Genomic DNA, 24,633 nt, shown 5'->3' on the forward strand with positions numbered 1-24,633 from the left:
GCAACACATATGTCCGAAGGGTGTTGTATTACTAGGCTACCTGTTGCGTTTTAATATGAGCCAGACAGCTAGCGGTTTGCAGGGCACTTGGATGGAAGGTTTCACAAAAAAAGACCACATTTGGATGAGAGAGAAATTATCCTATTTAAAATTTTGGAGATTATTACACAGCTTAAGGGACATAACATTACTTGGCTATTTCATGTTTAATTGGGCTATACACAGCTGCATGTAAACGGAAAATATTGAAAGAACATTAATTTCTCAAAACCAACATGAATGCCTTATTTTGAATATTGTCTTATTCAGAGTAATGGCAATAACCGGGATATTGTGTGCATGTAAACGTTGTCACTGGTACCATTACAGAAATTGGACTGCTGTTCACACATTCTTAAGATTGTCTTTGAGAGAATTTGCAAGGTTTCCTTAGTTATCCTGTTCCTTGTTTCAGTTGGGAGGAAATGTTGTGTGTCAAATGAAGAGAAAGAACACACCGCACCCTAATTCTTACCAGCCCTTTCCCACAAGTAATATGACATTTTGAAAGCTAGCTATCTTAACATGGAAGGAAGAGGGTGTGGGCAGTGTGCAGTGTTTGTTCATGCAGATGTGAATGTGAGTTGCAGTTGAAGGTTCCATTTTGAATATTGGGCCTACCCTGCAAGACTGGCATCAGTTTTAGGCCTTGAAACCCCTGGTTCGCACTTTATTAAACGTCTAGCCTCTAGACGCCTATTAAGAAAGCTGGCTGTAATCTGCACCCTGGAAAGAAGGAAGTTGTTAAGATGTGGAATCTTTAGTTGGTCTTTAATAATGGGCAATGTTGATGTTTTTTTTTCTGCACCAAACAATGGCTTTCATCTTCTTACTGTTCATTTTGGTTGCAGAAAGCTTGTATTTATCAGTGTTAACAAAAAAAACAAAAAAAAGTGTGACTTTTATGATGCAGAGGATTAAAAAAAGAAAAACATTTTTTGGAGGTTGTGGTGTTTTTGGTTTTGGGACACCAACCCAACCCTTCTTCTCTGTCCCTGCCCCTTATCTCCACCTCCACCATCCACTCTTACCTGCTGTCCATTTCCCTTCTCATGTGGTTGTCCTGATCCCACTTGACTTACCTGCTCAGCAGAGAGGTTCTCTGTGTTTTAGGTGAGGAATGAACTATGCTCGTAATGATCTGATCTTTTTGAAGGCTTATTGTCAGACTGCATCTTGGTTTCTCATACCTCAGGACATGGGAAATGAAACCGATTTAGACCATGTTACAGAGATAAGCCCTTCACTGTCTTTTTGCTTCCCTTCCTGACTTTTGTCGTCACGAGTTTGCTCTTCACTGGCCTTCATGTCCCTCGTGTTTTGTTTGTTTTTGTTTTATTTGGTGCGCATGCATATTTAATTTACAAAGCTGGTCCATAAACCCAACAAGGTCTAGTTAATGGGCTTCTTTTTGATAAAACATACGCTTAATGTGGCTAGAAATCGCAGTTCAAAATGTTTTTGACATTTTTTTCTTAATAGCCCTATCACTGCTAAAACCAGCTCATTCCAGATTATTACTCTAGTACCAGAAAATAAATGTTCCACCAGTGTTTTCCCTGTAAAATGTTGAACCCTTTTCAGAAGAGAGGAGATGAGCCTTTTTGCAAACTTTTACAGCACACTTGCAGGCTTAAGTGAGTGTCAGATTGCTCCTGCAACATTAGTTTTCTTTCTTTCTCTCATTTACTATTTGATTGCAAAGATATTTCAAACCATTTTTAACCATATAAAGATTGCGCCATTACCCTCCTAAATATATCTGGAACCCAAACTGGAACCCCTCTGTTCCAGTGAATTCAATTGTGGTCGTGAACAGGAGGAAAATTGATTGTACTACTTTTTGACCACATTTTGACATACTTGGCGGAAGAAATTATAGTAGTCGATGCAGAACATGAAGGAATTTATTTTGTCAAGTGGTTTGATGTGACTGAACATCTGAACTAGAATATATGTTGGAATAGAACAAGAAAATCAAGCACAAAAGGAGCTATGAATTTTTTTACATTTTTTCTTCAAAGGGATACTTCTCTTATTTTGCTTTCTATTAATGTATGTTTTTAATTGGCCCAAACAGTTTTGTGTGAAGTGATGGATATTTTACGTATTTATTGATGTTTCTGAGGACGAGTCTGCCTTGCAATGGCTGCTATAGGGACATGAATGGGTTTGTGGTCTAAAATAAGGCTTTTTACTTATAGAGCAGTTTTCTGCCAGAGATTTTAAGTATGCATATTACCTGATTATTCTTTGAAAAGATGATTCATCTTATTTCTGGTTGGAACCATTTCTTTGGCGCATGCAACCTGAGACTTGCGATAAATTGCAGTACCGCATCCAATATCAACCAACATCGCTCCTTTGGTGTGAAGATATTCCCTTTGGTTCTCAAGCTGCAAAAGGAGTCCCAGCATCATATTAGACTGATATTTATGTATAAAATTGTGAATACATAAATATGAACAACTAACCCGTTCATATGCCCCAAATGGCCAAACACTAGCTACTGTTCAACCAGTTCATTGCCATTCTCTTATCTAAAATATCCTTCATTGTATATAAAAGCTGCTTGAGCCAATCAGAAAATATAAGCTAAAACTAAAATCGTTAGATTATCAAACCGAAATGTAATTCTGTCCCTTTAAAACCCTAAAAATAGGAACCAGAATTGTAACATTTTGCGGTGCTGCCAGTAAAAACCCTAAGTTTCCAATCTGGGAGAAAAAAAAAACAGACCTGAAACTACTGCTTTGACTTACCCCCATGCAGGCAGATGGGCAGAGTAAGGCACGGCGCATCAGTTCTGTCGCAACTTCTTAATGTTTTGAAACCTTATATGTTTACATCTCAGAATAGTTTTTTGAATTCCCCACGCTCAGCAGCCCTCGACTTGCGTGGCGCCGTCGGTGGAAGGGAGTTCGCGGGAACCCGGTTGCAGGGCTGTAAACACCGAACCGCCGCGCATAATGTGTCCCTGCCGGTCCCCGCTAATGGACGGCCGTGACGTTCTACTACTTCACGGGTCGTACAGGACATTGTTAAGTGTGGTTGCCAAGGAATGGCCGAGATGCAATCTGGACAGCGCGACGCGGGGCGGTCAGGTGATGTTCTGGAGCAGAGGCGGCGACGTTGTCAGACTGCTGCTCGGTCGCAGATTTCACCCCCGTTTCCGAGCTGGTCGTTACGCTCAGGTTAGCGCAACCGATTATCGTCCGCACAAGGTGCTGAACCAAGGCAAACCCTTGGGTTGTCCTCTCAATTTAAAGGGGTAAAGGATGGTATTTGCTAAATCAACTGGACAACAGTCATTTTAAGATGACGGGTTGAAAGCAAAGGGCTGAATCACCTCCCCAAAGTAAAATCACCTAGTCAGATATTGCACAACCTCGCCTGTTGGCAATGTATTTTTTTCCACATAACCAAAAGGTTATTCAATGATTGCAACATAAGAACTAAATAAAGAACAGGAGAGCAATCTTTGAGTGGTGGTCTGAGGGGGCGGGGGGTTAACACATTGGTCTCTACGTCGTTTCATTCTGTGACCATTAACAAAATGACTACCTGTTACGTAGTGGCTACCTGTTACCTGCACCTCCAATGAGCATGCAACAGGGTTCCAGCCAATGGCTGCTCTCCTCTGCTTTTGGCCTTTCCGCTGTGCGCTGCAGACCGTTTTTTTGCCCGCGTCACCGAAACGAGCAGAAAACGGGAGTGGGCTTTACTTTTCCGCTTGTGACGCGCTCGCAGACGGATGTCCCTTTGTTGTAACCTCTCGCTTTCCGACACTGAAAACAATGACACACTTTGACAATTTGCCATGTGCTGACGTACGACAAATTAGCAGAGCTCTGAACCAAGAAGGAAGTTAACAACCGCTGCTATATGATGAATGTATGGTCCGAGTGACGATCCCTTAATGTTTTATACGCTGTTCTCCATTCGTGCTAAATGTTTCTCCACCCACCCGTTTAAGAAAAAGTGGCTTGAGTAGGAGGCCGTTTTTTTTTTTTTTTTGTATTTCAGTCCCCACCTCTCCTGTATAAACACATGCATTGTACTGTTTTATACTGTTGTTTTTTTCTGATCCCCTGCAAATTGTGAAGCGAAGGTGTGTCAGAGAGTGAACCCGATCCAATGAAAACAAAATTCATGTGTGGCAAAAAAAATAAAATAAAGTAATAAATTAATCTGTCATTCTGTGTTTGTTTTAGTCGGTGTTCTTCTGCCGTTCACTGTCCCTGCTTTCAGCCGATTGGCTGACAGTAACCCGAAGGGAAAGGCTGGGATGACTCACTCTGCGCTCTGCTACCTGTGTGAGCGTGTGCAGTCCGAGAAACCATGCAGAATTGCGTTTTCAATTTCACCTTTGAATTCGCAACCCTCCTCTGATTCATCACCCGATCAGCAACTGCAATAATACGCTATTTATACTCCATTAATTCTTACATTTCTGTGGGGTGAGGAATGAGGGTGGAGAAAATGCCAGGGCTGGGGAATCCCATCGCAGTCGTTCAGATGAATTTCGTTGAGGTCGGCGGAAAAGGTGTGGCGCGAAGAGCGGCTTTAACAAACTCGGGGGCCGAGGGTTCCAGCAAAGCACCCAGTCGCATAATGGAGGCACTCCATTGAGAGCTCAATGGGCAAAATTTACAAGACAACGCAAGCCAAATGGTTTTAAATGACCCGATCTGGACAGAGTACAACTGGCACACTGCACACTGCACACTCCTTACTTCTGTTTTTCTGACTTTGCACATTCATCTGGTGAACTTCTAGTGTAACAGAATATAAAGGTCCAAAGTCACTTTGTGATACATTTTATTCTCACAGCAATCACATGATTGGCTCACTTCAGGGTGTTGCTGAGTATGTACGGTGAGTTGGAACAGTCTGCACAAGCACACAAACCAACCTCTGCCTACAAGGCCTGTTGGTGTTTTTCAGGGCTTTCCTACTGAATACAAACTTCCCAAATCAGGACTGCCCACAAAGATTTTGTGGTGAATTAGGGAATTGGTCAGTACGTCTGTTCAGCATGCAGAATGGTTGTAGACAGTGCTTGGCCTCCAACATCACTGCTTGCAGCTATATCATGATTTTTCTACAGTGTGGAGAAGCTGTAGTGCTCCCTGTGCAGGTGGCAAAACCAACATAACAGTGCAGGGATAAACCCTTCCAACTTCTAACCTCAGTTGGTCTTCAACTTCAGTTCGCTGAAGATTAGACCACAAGGCAAGGCATCTGTCCACAGAGTGTGTGGAAGTCTGGGTTTTGGCAGGGCTCAAAGGACCAAAAAGCCATGCATACACTTCCTCCCAAGGCCAAAGCACTTCAGTCGGCACTGGGTTGGCGACAGGGCCTGCCCTGTCTGTCGATGTGGGAAAACAGGCAAGGCAGGAGCGTGCAGTGCTGGATCTGGTCCGGCCAGATCACATTAGCGACTTGACCAGCGCCACCATGTGGTCCACCCCACAGGCCACGTCCACCACCTGGCCCGGTACCGTCACCTGAAACGCAGCACACACAGCAGCCCTGACATGCAGCAAACCGCGTGTATCCGCACCAGACTGCCAACGGCCAGCCACCATGCAGCACTGCAAAATCCTCTGCATTTGTGAGTTGGTCACACAAATTTAATTTGCTGTAATAAGATCGTGAACAGTCTGGTCAGTTTCTCAATTTCTCAACCATAACTACAAACCACACCATAGTGTATACTTAAAAGTACAATAGATAAGATATTTGTGTTAAAACATTGTTCCAAGACAATTGTAAATCCCTTCCTATCATTGAAAAAGGCTCACTGACTCACCCTCTGCCTGTGTTTATAGCCTGGGTTTCAAAATATACAGCTGACGTCCCAACACCCAAACATTGTATAACTGTACAATAATTCAAGCTCATTGCTCCAATTGGTTCTAATTGCCATAGCCAATGGTGTTTCAACATCAGCACATTTACAGTGAAGGGGGAGGGATAAACAGTGTTGTGGTTTGAAGGTGCTTATTGCTGCTACTCCTTTCTTGAACGTTATAAGTGTGAAATGACCAATTGTACCTTTAAATCAGTTGGAAAATATACACTTAAATTGAACAGCAAGCAGGATGCTGGTTGGCTCTAGTTCGTTTGGCTTGATGCAGACCTCTACCCGCTGAGCAGGTGGAGTACAGAGCTTTCGGTTGTCTTACCCGCCAGGGGAAGTACTGGTCCTGTTGCTTTCCGATGCCCAGACAGCCCCGCAGATTCTTCCCCCAGACAAAGAGCTCTCCGCGGTCTGCAACAGATTGGGCTGTGTTACAACTGGCCCCTATCTAACCCTCCAGCATCATTTATACTTCAGATTATGGCCCCTTCGTGTTGTCTTATGTTCGATGAAGAGTGTGGTGTGGTTTTTTTTTGGTCTTCCAGACAGTTATTAGCTATCGTTTCAGAGTCAGTACAATTCTAGTGGTGCATACAGACGTCACACTGCACTTGGACACAATTTGTTCAGTCAAGGGCCTGCAGCTGCTGGGGGCATATGCCAGCCTGAACTACACTTCATAACGCTGTGAACATAGCACGAAGTGGGCTACATTATGCTCTGATCACAAGCTGAATACTACAATTCCAGTACTTAAAAACTATCTGCTAGTTGCAGACTAACTTATATAAGGAGGCTGGAGGACTACTGGCAGGCGGAGAACTGTGATAATGTCAGATTATTTGCTGGAGCTGGAGACACATAACAAAAAATGTAGTCTTGTGTATATAAAATATAGTGTTATATTTTGACTCAAATTTCTATTTCTCTTACTTGTTTGATAAATAAGACAAATATTGCCAATGAGGTGAGACAGTATTAGTCATTCCAAGACTTGCCAAAGGGGTATGCAAATTAAAATTGTCAAGCAAAGACTAACTTAAAACAAGCAAATATTTATACTTGAGAAAAAATAAGACATCTAAGACTCGTGTCTTAAGTCTTTTAGAGGGAAATTTGTCACTGTCAGGAGACAGTCAGTCGCACACAGAAGCCAGGTGCACACACCCTTACACCCGAGCGGAAGGGTTGTACCTGTGACGGCTGCAAAGTGCGTGAGTCCACAGCGGATCTGAGTGACGGTCATCGTGGGGTTAAACTCTGACTTCCCAAACAGTGTAGATGGAATGATTTCAGGTGTCCTGGACTCAGATAGGTCTGGTCCTTTACCCAGAATGCCATATCCCCAGACAAACACCTCTCCATTGTCTGCAAAGACAAAGCACCGAAATGAACATTCTCATCAATCTAGCAACTGATATAATCTAGCAGCTCTGAATAGAACAGGGAAAACATTATGTGAAACATGCAGAGACACAACACCATGGCATCCGGGGGGCAATCTGGTACGGAAGAGGGATCTTTCAGTACATTGTAACAGACTTCTGTGACATCACCGCATTATAATCCATTCTATAGAACAGGAGTTCCAAGGCCACCTAAAGTAACCATGTTACAGGAGGGCTACAATTCAGTGTCTACTGAACATGCTCGGTCATGGAACTGTCCATTTTGCTGATAACCCACTCGGTGTCCTACAGAGTCCAAGACCCTTATTTAGGAATGCCTATCCTATAATACTGTAGAATTTGTTAGATTCTGTAAGATTTGCCAATGGGGTATGAAAATTCCACTTGTCAAGCCAGCAGTAACTTTCATAGAACATTTAAGACTTTTTTTTCAGTGCAATATTTTACAGGGAAATTCTCTCACACCTATCCTATAATACTACAGACTTGAATCTTCGTGAATCTTCTCCCTTCATCAGGCTGATCAGCGAACAGCCCCCCCCTCCCCCCTCCCCCCTCCCCCCTCCCCCATATTCACCCCCGCTGTGTACTGAGGAAGCGTACAGCCTTACTGTTCAAAATGGCCACCTGCGTCCCTCCACAGGCTGCCTGCTGCACCCGGCCCACGCCCTTCAGGGGGAGGAGCCGTGGAGAGCTGATCTGTGGAGAGAGGAGCACAGGGGAACACGAGCTCTGAGACCACCACAGAACCAGATCCACAGCGACCCGAACGAATCACTCCCTCTCAATCCAGGACAGGGAAATGTCCCCCGACAAGGCTAATTCTCCCATTCATAACGCGCCATTGTTTCGGGTACATTTGTAACCTACACAGCCCCAGCATCTATTATTGCAAAAAAATGGATTAAGCATTAGCCAGGAGAACTGATCTAGTCAGAAAGCTTGCAGGCCTTGGTTCATTTAAAATGTACAGTTATATCATTTCAGCAGAGCCAGCCCACCCCCGGATGTGACCTAACCTGTGTGGATTCAGTCACTGCAGACAGCTGCAAGTACTCAGAGTTCCCCCAGCCGAAAAGATGGCCCTCTTCCGACACTGCCAGGCTGCAGTCTCCGTACGAGGTCACCTGCCGCACCCTGACTCCAGCCAGGTCCCCCGCCACAGGCACTGGGCGTGCGGTTATGTCGTGGTGACCCAGCCCTGTGGTTTCAACACAAACCAACAGACTTAACCCACAAGTCAGTATTCTAGGACTTAATTACCAGTAGTGATTGTTACATCAGCAGTAGAATGTTCCGTTTAGAACATTGAGATCACATATTTGCCATCTCACACCTCAAGGGATTAAATGTGGCGTGCAGCCAATATATAAGTGTACGTGTCTGTGTGTTTGAATATGAGACATCACGTAATCAACATTTTAACCGATCTGTGCCATTATGAGCCGCTTACACAAGAACCAGCAATCACACAAACACACTATCAAAATTATGCCACTGTAAATCACTTATAGACATCAGGCATTTAAATTTATTCTTGCTCGTGGGCTGTTTCCCTGGCTTCATTGCATAGACAGCCAGAGGTCCTCTTCCTTTCATGTGTGTAGATACTGCAGTTTAGCAGAGCAGTGTAGCAGGGATTTGATAGGTGTGTATTAGCAGGGGGGGCACTTACCTGTCTGCCCATCCGCCCCCCACCCACAGGCGTACACCTTGCCCGTCTCGGTCAGGAACAAACTGTGATCTTGCCCACACGCCACCTGCAGGCAAGAGGAAGCATCACTGCGTCACTCAAAAGCAGGGGTGAGGAATTCCAGTCCTGGGGGGCCAGTTTGCAGGGTTTTGTTTCCACCAATTACTCTGGCTAAACGAGCGAATTGGATGTACACACAAACACTGGTTCACTTGTGGCTCTCTCCAGATCTCTGTAAAATGTGTTGTAAAATGATGTTGTCTTCATGCGCTTAACAACATCATTATCATTATCATTACACTTCTTCAGCTGGCAATTTTATCCAAAGCAACTTTCAGCTGATTCGACTAAGAAGGGGCCAATCCCCCATGGAGCAATGTGGGGTTAAGAGCTTTGGCTCAAGGGCACAATAAATGTCGATTTTATCAAGAGACGTAGCTAAAATGTTAGATGACGTAAACGGTAGGGCTAATTAAGTAATTAAGGCCAGAAGTTGGCATGAAAACCAGAAACGGATACGGCCCCTGTTGCCCACTTCTGCTCTACATGCGAGGTCCTCATCAACCAATCAGGGTGAGGAATGTGAGCGCTAATCTGAGCCCAGCGCTTGGGTAATTAAGCTAACTGCGCCCTCTTGCACAATAAGCTTCTCAGACAATCTAACACAAGGAATGGTAATACATTATCTCAATTCGCAGCTGTAATCTAAATGTAATAGGAATAAATACAGTTATGAGCGCTGAGCCTCGTTACATCATTACGGGCGCTAAGCATCATTAGCTTGAGACACAGGTCCCATCTTCATTACTTTAGAAATTTCTGGACGGTTCCTTCCTGCTCTGGCTCTCCTACGTTCCACATCATCAAGCACATTACTTTCGTCAATACACCACTGAATTGACGTATGGATTAGCCGCTGCTCGTGTTACCGTCGGAGGGTGTGGGAATAGAACAATCCGCTTTGGACACTGCCGGGTTGTGAGGAACACAGACTAGACCAGCGATGTTAGTCGCGAGGCTAACCTGAACGACGCGGCTGTCGAAGCCCTCCATCTTGTGAATGACATGGCTGCCACTGTTGGAGAGACAGGCCACCATCAATCAATTACACAGCCGGGTGACTTCATCTCCCAGGAAGGTCACTCCTGTGGGCTATTTCCATCAAAGGGTGGGTCCACACTCCGATTAAGCATCCCCATACCAACAGCACAGTGATCTCAGGGACAAAGTATGTGCTCATCACTGTTGAAATATCCATTCACATTCACAACACAACTTCAAAGGACATCAAAAATTCTAACATTTCTTGGAAGGTACTTGCTGTGGTTATTCGTTCCCCATTGAACAGCACTAAAAAAAGCTATCTCTCTATTTTGGTTTTATATTGAGACATAAAATCTTAATTAGACATAGACTTTTTGCAAAAATATTGCCAATGAGGTAAGGCGGTTTGACTCATTTCAAAATTTGTAATAGAGAAAGAAAATTTCACTTGTCAAGCAAACGATAAGTTAAAACGAGCTAATGTTTTCTTCTCAAGAGAGAAAAAAAAAAAAAAAGATCTTAAGTATTATTTCAAGATTAAAATGCTTGTAAAAGACCGCTGCAAGGACCGCTCAATGCAACCTTGGTTCATTAAAATATACATTTATATTTTTTAAATATAAAACGTTAACTGCATGTCTCAGCCCAGAATCGTATAGGTAAGACGTACCTGTATACTTCCTCCTCGACAATCTTCCTCCCACACTGTCCATAGGCATTGTTCCCCAGACTGAACACTGTGAACAAACAATGAATGTACCGTGTGTTCTCAGCGAGGAAAGTACAGTTTGCTGTCCTATCATGTCTCCTGTAACTAAACTGGTACAAATATAGGAATATCTCAAAAATACAAACATCTGTATATCAAGGTACGTATAACCAAGAAGAAACAGGACTTGAGTCACTCACACATTTACACACAAAATGGCGGACAAGCCTGAACTGAAGAAAGCAGTCAAATAATATGAATCAAAAAAAGATTTACTTAAAAAACAAGTATAAACCCACTTCAAATTGGTACACTGTTGATACGCAAGCATATAGTAAAATATAACAAAGTAAATGATTGGTTATATCTCATCGTATAGCAAGGAAATGTAATCAAAAACTTGGTAAACAAATGCTAAAACTATAGAGAGAATGTTTTACTGAAGATTGAGTAGAATTCTTTTAAACTTGGTAAACAAATGCTAAAACTATAGAGAGAATGTTTTACTGAAGATTGAGTAGAATTCTTTTAAACTGCTGAAACCACATATACCCGTGAAATCTTGTTTTTAGCAAATCTATAACATGTGGTTACATGGTCCATGACCTCTTCCCTCACCTGAGCAAAATGCCTGCTTTATGAGATGGTTCTGAATGAATTTCAAGGCCCGTGGCGGCGTTCGAAACCGTAAACTAGCATACTACCCGTGCTACATTTCAATGAAAATCAGCCTGAAATTTAGTACAGGTAGTGGCTAGCACGCGGGTTTCGAAACACCGCGCGCGAATACTTGCCTGTTCCTGCCGCAGCCTCGCCGCTCCGCGCACTTACCTCCCTCCGAGTCCGTGAGCACCAGGGAGTGGGCGCGGCCGCAGGACACCTGCAGCACCCGCGTCACCTGCGGCCGGGCCAGGGGCAGGGACACCGGGGACGGCTCCAGCACATACTCATAGCTCTTATCTGAGGGTGGAGGGGGGAGAGAGGGAGCGAGAAAGAGAGGAGGGGCGGAGGGGGGAACAGGAAAGGGATATAGGGAAGGAAATGGAAGGCAAGTGAGGGAGAAAACAATGGGGGAAGAGGGGGGGAAGGAGAGAGAGAGGACTTTTAAGAAGAAAGACTTTATTGAACCCTGGTGGGGTCATTCGTCCTCTGCAGTTGACCCATCATAGTTACTTAGTAGAAGTGGTCACTACAGTGCAGTGCCCAGGGAGTAATGTGGGGTTAAGGGCCCAACAGCTGTGCAGATGCTAGTGTGGCTACACCAGGGTTTGAGCCTTCCGGGTTCCAGTCCACCCTACAGGCCGCCTGTGCTTTTTTCCTCCTGACTGTGCTGAAGTTTAGACAGCCCCCCTCCCCTCGCATTGTGAAGTTGCTTTGATGCAATCCTCTCCTACCTTTTCAGGCTTAGCAGGTTTGGTTGGTTTAGAGTCAATTCAAGGTGTTTTTACCTCCCACCTCTGGTGTTACTGTTGCTCTTAACCCCAATTCATGCACTGGTCATAACATTGGGCTTCATGCAAGAACATTTTCGTATTCTTATCACAAATTCCTCTGACTTTATTCACACGAAGGGCTCTTACGAGTGTGCCACGTCCGATTCAACAAACGTTTCTAACTTCAGAAAACTGTCCTTACTGAAGATGTCCTCTATAATACGGTATATACGTTACGGTAGGTGGCTTCCGTCAGATAGAAGGCCAACGGGATTGAGGGAGGACGAGGGAGGTGTCACTTACGGCGGTCGTGCTGGGAGCGCTGGAAGCCCAGCTGGGAGTCCTTGTTGAGGCCCATCCCCCACACTTTGGTCAGGTCCTGCGTGCTGGAGGACAGCAGGGTGAACCCGTAGCCGCAGGCCGCCGAGGAGACCTGCACGGTGCGGAGGAGGGAGCGAAGTGCGCTTTACTCCTGTGCCATTAGGGACAGTTAGCGCAGCGGAGTGCTTTCCGCTGTGAACCAAACCGTTTGTGCTAATGAAAAGAGCGGGCTGACTCACCCACTCCCAGTGGGAGAACGGAGCAAGGAGCGGTGCCTTCCCTCAGTGCACCACTGTGTGCGGCAGGCCTGGTGAAACACGTAATTGTTTTGGAAACAAATACTTTTCTGCGCTCGAATGATCTTTCCGGGAGGAGTTGAGCCAACCAAGAGGGCCAGATGGCAGGGTTTGCACTTTTTGAGGGCATTTCATAGGTTCCAATACACCAGTAAAGCATAGAAAAGTATTTGAGTCCAAAACAGTGACGTATTTTCCCCAGGTCTGCGTGGTGCGGTGCTTTACCTTCTGCTCTGTCTCCAGCCGGTAGGGCGTGAGCTGGTACTTCCTGGGTTGTTTCCTGCCGCTGTCAGGAACCACAAAGCTGGGAATCCCCAGGGCTCCAGTGAAGCTGAAGCCCCACACAAACACCTTATGTTTGGGCCTTCTGTGCTTCCCTGCGTACTGGAAGACTGGCTCTCCATGCGCCTTGGGATCTGTAGTCCTTGGGTCCTGGCTGGGGGTTGCGTATGTACGGGTCCCCAGGACGACACCAAACCTCCTGGACAATCGCACACAGGCAACGGACATCGCCTCCTTCAGCTGCCTATCGCCAGAGCAAGAACACCATTCAGGTCATATGGTTGTTATTATATTAGTAAGCTCTGGGGTAACAAGGTCACAAACAAAATAGAGAGAACATGTTTAGGTCACATTTATTTATAGTGGTGACTTTTGAAGTCAAGACGTCACTAACACAAGAAACAACCATTTCCAGGCTACATGACTGTTTATAATAATGTTGAGTTGGAGCAAGCAGCCACCCTCCTATATCTCAGAACCGAACTTAACGAGCAGCTAAGCGCACTTCTGTCTCTGAGAGATATGCAAACTGCATTTGTGCACATAGATACAGATAAGGATACAGATGAGCTTAGGTAAGTGATATGCTGCAACCTATATCACCCTAGACGTTTTATTGAAATTTACTCTGAACAACCCAAGAAACGAGCAAATCTCACTTTTACGTTTTTCCTTCTAAGATCTTTAATCTAATCTATTTGTGTTAATGACAGCAAGTACTGTTTTTGCCAATAGCTGTTCACATTTAATTCACCTGAACTAACGTTACTAAACATTCTAGCTAGCTAATACATTACTTCTGAACAGCAAACGTGTTATCAAGACAGCCAGCTAACTAGAAAATATGCAACCTTACCAAGACGTTCCGCTAATAAATAGATAACTTGAAAATAACGATGAGCGGTTATTTTCATAAATACAATGCAATTTAGAAACGTTTCACACCCCATGCATTGCCTTGACATAGAGCTATGTCACTATCTAGAATGGTGACATACCTGAGCATAATACTACAAGTAATGCCGTGCGTTAACGAACAGTTAGGCAGTTATTGAGTTCTTCAGTTATTAACACTTTCTTTAAGATTAACTTTTCAAGCCAGCTAACTCGACCATTTTAAAACTCACCCAGCAACCTGTCTGCTCCTGCTAGTTGACCCCAGTTCGTTGTGAATCGGCTTTGGTTTTAAATTCCAATCATTGGTGATACCGTCAACTGTTATCTTTTACAACGAAACATAATATGAGTCTCAATAATATATTTTACAAGTTATTTCTCGTTTGCTATGTTCATACATTCAAGCATTGTGTCGCTGAGTGGAGGCAGCCATGACAGTAACCTCTCAACGCACTCTGACCTCTGATCTTATTTTCTGTTCGTTTCTGGAAGCTGCAATCACTGTTTAGTGAATACTGCCGCCTACTGTACCGATCTCGTATGACATGTAAGAGTAAAATAAACGAAAAGAAGGGAAATAAATTACATTACATTACATTACATTACATAACTGCATTTGGCAGACGCTCTTATCCAGAGCGACGTACAGTTGACTAGACTAAGCAGGAGACAATCCTCCCCTGGAGCAATTCAGGGTTAAGGGCCTTGCTCAAGGGCCCAATGGCTGTGCGGATCTTATTGTGGCAGTCATTTACCTTAACCACTATGCTACAGGCTTAGTGGTCAACTTCTCTAATTTCATTTGGTTTATTCAAACGGATCTCATTTTACAGTTATTGTTTCTGACATGCATGGGGTATTATATTATAGTAATTACAAAAAGAAACACACAAGCGATGCTGAACATCATTTTTATTTCAAATGTAAGCAACAGAGGGCATTAATAAAACAAATGAATTGCAATTCATAAAGAATTACATTTTGTAAACAGTAGTATTTCCACAGGGTCCTATACTGCAGGAATTAGCTTATTCAAAGATTATTATTTGCTTTATTTAAATACATTTTCAGCGGAAAGCCTTCCTTGCTCCTGGAAATGATAGTAAGCCTACTACAACGACAGGCCCTGTTCACTGCAAATGAGCTTTACCCTACACAAGTATTACTTTGAAAAAATATATACATCTACATACAAGCTGTGTAAACGCTGGATTGCCTAATGTTGCGCAAAAGTACTTATAGGCTCAAACATATGAGACAAGGGCTCTGTAAAGGATCTGAAAGTTGTGGGGGGACTAGAAGTAGCCTTCTATGAGGTGATCTCAGTCTCAGCTGCTTTCCGGATGCTGATCCTCTTGCATGTGTCTTCCGTGCAGCGCTCCAGAATGAGCTCTGGACTTGGACGCGGAGGGATCGCCGGGAGGTCCTCCTTCGGCTTCGTAGCCACGGTCTTGGGAGCGATGTTTTCTGAAACAAAGCCCAACCAAGGTACTGTCACAAGATTGGAGTTGAGATCCCTTAAAAAAGGAAAATGGGTCACTTGAAAAAAATGTATCCTCCTTTCCTCCACTCGTATCCTTCTCCTATCTGGGAGTATGGGGGGAGGAGACGAGTGGAGGACAGGAGGACGCATTTATGAGTAATGGGAAGGACCGCTGGTTTTCTGAACTGCTCTGAATTTCTCCAACAGAGTCTGGTGGCAGATTGAGGACACTCAACTCATCCATCTCTTCGCACTTCCAACCCCTCCCACTTTCAATCGTCATCTCTCGGCAATTGAAATGTAACGCGTAACTGTGATGACGTCGGTAACGTCGAATTTCCGGTACAAGACCTACCGCTGTTGTTCTTCCGTTCCAGCAGGGGGGGCTGTGTGGAGGCCCTGCCAGAGCGTTGGCCGCGCTGCTGCAGATAGCGTCGGCTGTTCCTGCGGTAGGTGTCTTGGGTGATCTTCTTGCGTCCCTTTGCATGGATACTCTGGGCATTGCGAATTGTGGACCTGTAGACAAGAGGAAAATGGCTCAATGTCAGTCGGGCTTAAGAGTACACATGAAGAGTGTGCACTTTTTGATTACCCTGGTGTAAAAACCAGTCAACCAACTGCCAATTGTTTCAAAACCTAGCTTGAGCTGTTTTTTCAGCAGGGTATAAATGGGCCATCTTTGCCATCTTGGTGATGCTAATAACACTGATGTTCTTTACTTTTTTGGATATGGGCATTTCGAAAGTAAATGTCATATAATGAAGGCTTATCAGCCAATTTAATCCATTTGGCCTTGTTCTGCAGTTTGTATTCATAGAGAAACCCACTTATAATTAGGTCTCTCAGGTTGCCAGGTGTGCATAGGGGAAGGCCTTACCTCCTGGGTGGCGGTGTCTCTCTCCTCAAAACTCCCTTCTCATTTCCTGGCCCTTTCTTCTCTCCAGTTTTCAGCAGGAACATGGAGGGGTAGTGTCCCGTCAGCTCTCCCTTTCTGTCAGACACACATGACACTTTGAGGCACCTTCCCCTTTCTGTGCGATTGTTTCACTACACATTTCCAAACCTGTTTCTCACTCCCTTACTTAAGGCAGCCATGCAATTGCAAAACAGGTTGCTACATCCATCACCGCATCCGGCTGTGAAGACATCAAATATACAGAAAATGGCGCGCACACACAAAAGTTAGAGAGGTGCAGACTAGCAGTGCATAAATATGGAAAATCAGAACGTTGCACACTCGAGTTCCTCCTTGCTGCATTTTTATTGGCCGATATTTTGGCCAAATGCCTTTGTCCCAGGTCACCCTGACGAAGGCATCCAGCCGAGACCTTGGTTAGTAAAACGCAGCGAGGAGAAACCTGAGTTTGAGGCTTTCTGCCATGGTAGCAGCACAAAGTAGAAACTAAAATATTTTTTGACCATCGTACCTGACCACCCACCAGCCGTCCAGCAGTTTGTGAATGACCTCTACGGTCTCCCCGACAACGAGAGTCAGCTCGTCATCCTCCACTGCGTTGTAGACTTTAGTGGTGATGTACAGCTCCCCTGCAGAGACACAGATATACCCATGACCAAACCCAGTCTGCAGTTCCCCAGTGTACGAATGCGGTAGAGGTCCAGGTCATGGCCGCAGTGTTTCTGCCCTTGCCTTCATAGTTGGGGTCTGGCTCCTCGGCCTCTTCGGGCCCCTCCAGGGGCTCCAGGTAGGAAGCGGGCACCCAGCCCTGCCGCGAGTCACACTGGCAGAACCACCAACCTGGGGGGGTTGAGACAAAGGGCTGGGGGGGTTAGGGTGCGAGTGCAGCAGCGCTGTCGATTCCATTTCCATGAATTGAACAAATACCCGAAATGTTCTTATCAGGATTTGAATTGTTAAAATGAATAACTTTCTATTTCTATTCATTAACTTTCATTTCACATCCCCAGCCCTGGAGTGCTAGGAAAATCTACCCATGTCAGAAAGAAATGTGAAAAAATTGTTCCCTTAGGTGTACAGTGGCTTGCCACTGGGGCAGTACCCTCAATGGTATCCCCATTGTACCATTTACCGTTTTTCATTAGTATTCATAGGTAGAAATATGACCCAGTGAGGGAACATTGAACGTTAGAGAACAAAAACAGGCTCCTACAGTGATCCGTCTTCTGACAGTGCTGCTGAGTGAGGGAGTTTTTTACCGTAGGGTGCATGTGGTTTTTTCACCACATGCACCCAATGGCTGGAATGTAAAACTCCAATCATGAAGCCGTACATAAAGGACAGTGACCCACTTCTGTAGAATTGCAGGCATTGTTCAGTTTTTAAGTTAACAGCTGTAGCGTGCAAATAGTTGGCCACTTCCTCATTGAAAAGTAACCCCAAGAACCTGGCGGACTTCCCCAGTCTGTGGGGTAGTAGTATCTAAACCCTGGTGTAAAAACCAGCGATGACCAGCTTGAAATTACCAGCTGCCAGTTGTTTCAAAACATAGCGTGAGCTGGTCAGACCATGTTGAGTATGGAGCTGGTCTGAACTGGTCACCCTGGTATCAGCTGTTTCAAAACCAAGCTTGAGCTGGTTTTAGCAGGGAACTGCTCTTCTTTTCCACCTTTCTCTCTACCTTCTTGAAAGTGAAAGTGGTGTGAGCAACACAGAAACCGTGAACCCAAAAATAATTACAAATAAGGCAGGTGGTGGTGGTCATGAGGAGTAGCCCTGAGGGCTTCCATCTGTTCCATATGAGCGCCTTATCAGCAAAACATTTCATCATCAGGAATACCTGTTAGCAGGAAGCTTTTGGGACACAGTGTGGTGAACTGCTGCCTGCTCATTTGCTTAGTACTACTACTACTACTACTACTACTACTACTACCACCACCACTAGTACTACTACTACCACCACCACCACTACTACTACTACTACTACTACCACCACCACTACTACTACTACTACTACTACTACTACTACTACTACTACTACTACTACTACCACCATTACTACTACTACTACTACTACCACCACCATTACTACTACTACTACTACTACTACTACTACTACTACTACCACTACTACTAGTACTACATATGGGCTCACCGTTAGATGTCTTTTCAACAATATCCACCAAGGCTCCCACTTCCAGACTGAGCTCATGCTTAGAGCTGTGCTTGTAGTCTGCGATGACTCTGTATGTCTCCAGCATAATAGGACCTGTAATCTCTGTAAAACAGTGTCAAGCAGTCATCAAAAAATACTCTTGTGTACTGTACAACAGCAACCCTTTGATTCCCTAGAAGAACCCTATCTAGTTCTTTGTCAGGCAAAGCAATTCTTTGTCTGGGAGCTTTCACACTTCATATGTATAATGGAGGGTTCCGTAAAGAATAGGTTTCTCCATGGAAACTACCCTTTTTTCTGAGAGTGTACCATTCACAATCCCTAAGAAATCTATCTATATACTGTATCTACCAAATATAATAACAACATCTAACATTTTTAATGGCACCCTTCACACAATGCTTGATAGTGGACATTCACCAAAAGAAAAGAAAAAAAAAACAGATGATCAAGTTGAAACTTTTGATAATGACAACTTTTGACAAGAGCAGCAAAGACGAGGAGATTGCTGACCAGCTGCTGTCAAAATATTGCTTATTTGCCTTTTATCTATGACAGTACATCTGGTATAAGGGTAAAACAATATTTGGATTCTACTGGCTGTAATCTTCTGAATAAACGTTGAAATGTGGAAGCTTTGCCAAGTCATGCAGGATACATGCATTTTCTGAGCATATTGGCAAATTAAATAATATTAAAGGAAAAGAAAAGAACGACGATTACCTGATTTGTTGTCTCTGGCTCTGTCCTTTGACATCACATAGGTTTCATTTTTTTTATACCTGTATAGAAAATATTAGTTACGTCAGCACTACTTAACTCCAGGTCCTGGAGGCCACAGTGTCTGTGTATTTGCTCCAACTATGCACTACACCACCTGATTTAATTATTTTACCTCCTTGGTCCAGGAAGTAAGCATCCCTGCTGAAAAAAAAGCTGGTAGCTGGTTGACCAGTTAGACCAGCTTCATACTCAACATGGTTTGACCAGCTCAAGCTGTGTTTTGAAACAGCTGGTAGCTGATATTTCAAGCTGGTCATAGCTGTATTTTACACCAAGGAATCGTGTGGTGTAGTACATGGTTGGAGCAAATGCAGAAGCAGTCACACTAATTGTTCAGTTAATTACCCAGGAGAAGATAAAACCTGGGCTGGATTTGGATTCACGGGCCAGATTTGATGATCTCTGCTCACTGTGTTTGGTTTGTTGTGTGGTTTGTTGTTTGGATTGTTGTGTGGTTTGTTGTTGGGATTGTCATTTGGTTTGTTGTGTGGTTTGTTGTTTGGATTGGGGTGTGGTTTGTTGTGTGGTTTGTTGTTTGGATTGTTGTGTGGTTTGTTGTGTGGTTTGTTGTGTGGTTTGTTGTTTGGTTTGTACTCACGGGTGTGGGGCGGGCGGGGTCTCGTCCTCAGGTCGGACCTGGAAGAAGTTTCGCACCAGCTGGGAGCGGGAGATCTTCGGAGGCAGAGCGACGAGGTCACGGCAGTACTCTGCCAGCGTGCCCTGCCTCGTTTCCGTTGTCTTCTGATTGTCGAACCACTTCGGTGCTAGCAGACATGAAGGAGAGGAAATGGACTTATATTTATTCATACAGAAATTATGAATGCGCATTTTACACTCAGTGAGCACTTCATTAGGTATTTATTCGACTTTTTAAAGTATTGGTCTTCTGCTGCTGTAACCTATCCACTTAGAGGTTTGACACATTGTGTGTTCAGAGATGCTCTTCTGCATGCCACTGTTGTAACATGTGGTTATTCATAGTGCGGTCACCTTCCTGTCAGCTTTGAACAGTCTGGCCCTTCTCCTCTGACCTCTCTCATTAACAAGGCGTTTCTGCCTGCAGAACTGCTGCTCACTGGATTTCTTTTTCTGCACCATTCTGAATAAACTCTAGAGACTGTTGTGCATGAAAATCCCAGGAGATCAGCAGTTTCTGAAATAGTCATTCCACTGTCAAGTCATTGAAATCTTTTTTCCGCATTCTAATAGTTGATGTGAACATTAACTGAAGCTCCTGACACGTATCTGCATGATGTTATGCATTGCACTGGAAATGAGACTAAATGAGGAAGTCATTCTTTCTTCTCTTATTTTGATTGTTCAGGTTTTTTGTTTTTTATTTCAACCTGACTGCAAGCCCCACAAATCATATTGCAATGGATATACTGCATCAGAATGACTCATAACTAGACAGAGTGAAAATATTATTTTCTCCGGTATTACATAACCTTTTCAGCCACATCCTCTTTTTTTCCCGCATTACCTCAAATACAGGCTAGCCACTGGACTTTTGCTAAATGGGAAAGTCCTTGTTCAGGTTTCATTTCATATGTGACTACATCACCTGTCCCGTAGGTTTCACATTGTAAACAAGCAATGGTCAAGGAACCACTGTGCAGGTGGTTCCTTGTACAGATCAAAATACAATGGTGTGACTCTATAAAATGGCCACAGAACCATTTGAGTACATCCTCAGTGACAATACCAGTTGTGTTCAGTATTCAGAGTGCTGAACATCTTAGGATATTGTTTGCTGGAACTGCTGGACTGAAAATAAATGTATACTTAATCCTCACTCCCCCATCAACACCCTGGGCAGCACCAGTGATTTGCATCTCTGTAATACGTGCTTCTTTATATTTAGTATCAGAAAACTGAAAAAGAGACTTGCTTCTCATTCGTCATGCTAGGCAGGTTGCAGGTGTTTCCTCGTACGCTGAGTATGACGACAATGGCCCCTTCGTATCAACATTAAAATAAGTCCATTTTTGCATGACAGCTATAATTACTATACTGTGAAACTGGTTTAGAATGAGAACAAAACAAACATTTTTGTCAGGTTAAATACTTGTTCAAATGCACCTGCATTGTATGAACTGTAAGAGTGCACTCAACTTGATTATATTTTATCCATCTCTGACTTAAATGACAATATAGTTGACATAAAATTGTTAGTGTACTTCACACACGGAACACACTCTTTGTGACCAAAAGTCATGTTTACGCTTCTGCTTGAGCAGGTCTGGGAGCAGGAGAAATGTTTTACCTGGGAGGGAAGGGATGATCCTGTCTTTGGCATCGATGTCCCCGGCCTCAATTGGGAACATCTCTTTCAGAGATTTCTGTAACCCAGAAACACACACACACAAGTGCATGGCAGTATTACACCACAGCTGTCCAGCTTGCCATTTCAGCTTGGTCCAATATTGTCTATTTGACACTGACAATATCTGAACTTTAAAGTTCAAAGTTTAAATTGAAATGTGTTCTTGTTATGGTCACTTATGGTACTTACATGAAAGGTGTGGATCTCTGGGTATTTTCTGTAAATCAACTTCTCTGACAGGTCGCTCCATTTGATCAATAACATGTATACCTATGAAAAAGAATACCACAACAAATTATTCTTCCATTCTGTTATCTCTTTGATTTTCATTTTCCTTTCATTTTTTTTGTCACATTTCACTTTCACAACGAACATTGATACGTATACTGGATTTATCTCTGTTATGTTATTAATTTCCAAGCTTACATGGTGCTGGCTGGGGAAGAACCTTTTCTCGAATCCCAGTAGCTCCACATGAAGAATGTAGATGGATTCCATGCTGGGGTTGAGAGACACGACGTGCAAGAGTGAAAACTCAAGAGACTCGGAGAGGGAGCATTTTATAGCAGGTGCGTACGTGAGCCCACTGAGAGCTCCGCCCAGAGGAGGAGTGGCGTTGAGCTTGCTTCACCTCAGACCCCACAGGCCCTTCATGCCCAAAAAGGGAAATGTGTCAAGGAGGCCAACTCCCTGCATAATATTTTAAATATTTTCTATGTCTTCACTGGCAATGGAAAACTAAATTAACAGATCAGACTGGGAATTAATAAAGGTGTACCAAAGATCCAGTGGGTTTACTATGAAATAAGCACCAAAGAGCATGACTGTCGTGTTCGTGATGTTCAAATAGAGAATAAAAAAAATTGAGGAAATAACTGAAGAAAAAACAACTGGCTTGGTGAATTTAGTTGTGAAATAATCTATTGTAAAACACTGAGGAGGAAATAGCCTTGGTACGCTTTTGGTACAAATGTGGCTCTTCTCGGTCACCATTAAACATTAACTCAGTGTCAGTCTGTTTTATAGAAATAAATGTTCACTATCACCTTTACTATGATCTTATGCTAATGCTTTGTGTTTGCGTTTTTGCTTTATGGATTTATGGATGAAATGAACATTTCTCATTATTCAACAATAGGTTTGAGAATGTAATATTTTGAAGCCTGATTTGAATGAATGTCACTGAATGCGGTAATAAATTACAATTGTGTTGTGTATTATGCAAGAAATGTATATTGGACAATATTTCAGATTAATTCAAACTATTGGCATGAATAAATAAGTTTATGACTCATTGTATCTGTGCATAACATTTTGTTTTGATTATCTTTTACTGGAATATGTCATCCCCATAAACGTCTTAGCTCAGCAGCTGTAACACTGCAGAATTAATGTGTATAGTTATGGAGTTTAATGCAGGGAGGAAGTCCTTGTATCAATCTTAAAATGATTTTCAGTTGCAAGTCGATTTAAAGCTGTCACGGATATTTAATTTCTGAAAGAGCAACTGGCATGTTGCACAGGAGGAATTTCTCGGGGGCTTTTGCAGTGAAAATCCCAGGAATATTTCTCGATCTATAGTTCAAAACCCCAAAGAGGAACCAGCAGTCAACAACAGACAATGTGGCAAGCCTTACAAATCAGCCTAATTTGGTTATGTTCTGTCACAGAAGCTGAAAGAGATAACCATGAATAAAGATAATGTCATATCACCGTCAAATCTGTTGCAATGGCAAGAGGTCAAGATTCAGCCTTCCACTCCAACTCCATTTTCTATGAAAAGAAAGGTTGGTGACTCACTGTCTACATATTCCATACTGGTTTTTTTTGTTGTTTTTTTTAACATTTTTATTTTACCTTTATTTTACCAGGTTAGTCCCACTGAGATTAAAATGGATTTTACAAGAGAGACCTGGCCAAAATAAACCTGTTTAAAACATAGAATACATGTAACAGGTCTGCAACACAGGTATTGTACTCAACTACATACATACATATATGTCTGTACATGCAAAATGACATTGTCCATGTTGCCCATACACGTTATATACATTGGCAACGTCCACTCCCACCATCCACCCACCTAGAGATCTCCTGATGAAATTACTGGAGTTAAAAATAACAACAAAAAATACAAAATGAAAAATAAGGTGGAGGGAACAGCACTGCACAAATCAATTCCCTGATTTTAGGGAAGGCATCTGCCAAAGCCAGAATAGTTTTCTCCTTGGAACCAGTGAGATTTTGTGAGATAATGTGGTTCATTCCACCTCAATGCCAACATTTTCTTATCAGCAGTTAAGCCTGATAGAAAATGTTTGTTTTTGAAATGGAGATCCAAGGAAGAGAAGTTTGGCTCTGGTCGACTTCTAAGCTAAAAAAACCACACCATTCCCAACAGAATATATGCTAAACTATATTCTTTGTGCAATCGCTTTTAAAAAAGAGACCTACTTAATCTGCATGATAATCAAAAGTACTTAGCTAACCTGAAGCTTGAACATGTACTAGAATAGAATGATCCTAATATTTTATATCCTAAGATTTATGATGCATATTCCGATTAGGATTTTGTTTTGGCCAGTTCATGTGGCCTTCAATAGTATATCAGTCACAAGGTATAAGGGGATGAATGATGAAACATGAACATGAAAGTAAAAGATAGACAGGAATACCCAGAATGTCATACCACCCTCAGATCTATCGCAACATGAAGTGGTCAGGCTTTCCATTTTTCACACCCACTCAAATGTCAGCTGCTGACTGCAACAGTCTAGTAACCGATGAATCACTCTATGTTTTCCATGTTGTTTTAGTGGGATAACTACGTAACTAAATAGCAACTGTTCCTCTGTTATATTTCCAGTTGCTTGTGAAAGGCTACTTTGATTATAATCAAACAGGCCTTTTAAATTCTGTTGACATTGCCTCTCTGTATAATAATGTGCATGATAAAGTTA

The 24,633-nt window shown here is 43.2% G+C and overlaps 2 protein-coding genes across 2 annotated transcripts; both read right to left on the minus strand.

The window, feature by feature from the left end:
* Positions 1–4,843: 4,843 nt before the first annotated feature.
* rcc1l (RCC1 like) lies at positions 4,844–14,443 on the minus strand. Its single transcript, XM_061248623.1, has 12 exons — positions 14,220–14,443; positions 13,036–13,336; positions 12,497–12,626; positions 11,592–11,720; positions 10,722–10,788; positions 10,031–10,082; positions 8,990–9,074; positions 8,334–8,515; positions 7,926–8,013; positions 7,100–7,273; positions 6,231–6,316; positions 4,844–5,549 (listed from the first exon to the last, which is right to left on the minus strand). The coding sequence occupies exons 2-12, from the start codon at positions 13,318–13,320 to the stop codon at positions 5,472–5,474; spliced, it is 1,356 nt and encodes a 451-aa protein (XP_061104607.1). The 5' UTR covers positions 13,321–13,336; positions 14,220–14,443; the 3' UTR covers positions 4,844–5,471.
* A 443-nt stretch (positions 14,444–14,886) lies between these two features.
* Positions 14,887–22,207, minus strand: ncf1 (neutrophil cytosolic factor 1). The gene is made up of 11 exons (XM_061248624.1): positions 22,100–22,207; positions 21,863–21,943; positions 21,614–21,689; positions 19,946–20,111; positions 19,288–19,346; positions 18,544–18,666; positions 17,121–17,228; positions 16,900–17,017; positions 16,350–16,463; positions 15,828–15,988; positions 14,887–15,456 (listed from the first exon to the last, which is right to left on the minus strand). Exons 1-11 carry the CDS (start codon positions 22,169–22,171, stop codon positions 15,299–15,301), a joined length of 1,236 nt encoding a protein of 411 aa, XP_061104608.1. The 5' UTR covers positions 22,172–22,207; the 3' UTR covers positions 14,887–15,298.
* Between the last annotated feature and the right edge of the window lie 2,426 nt (positions 22,208–24,633).

This window comes from Conger conger, chromosome 7 (assembly GCF_963514075.1).
Source record: "Conger conger chromosome 7, fConCon1.1, whole genome shotgun sequence".
Classification (NCBI taxonomy): Eukaryota; Metazoa; Chordata; class Actinopteri; order Anguilliformes; family Congridae; genus Conger; species Conger conger.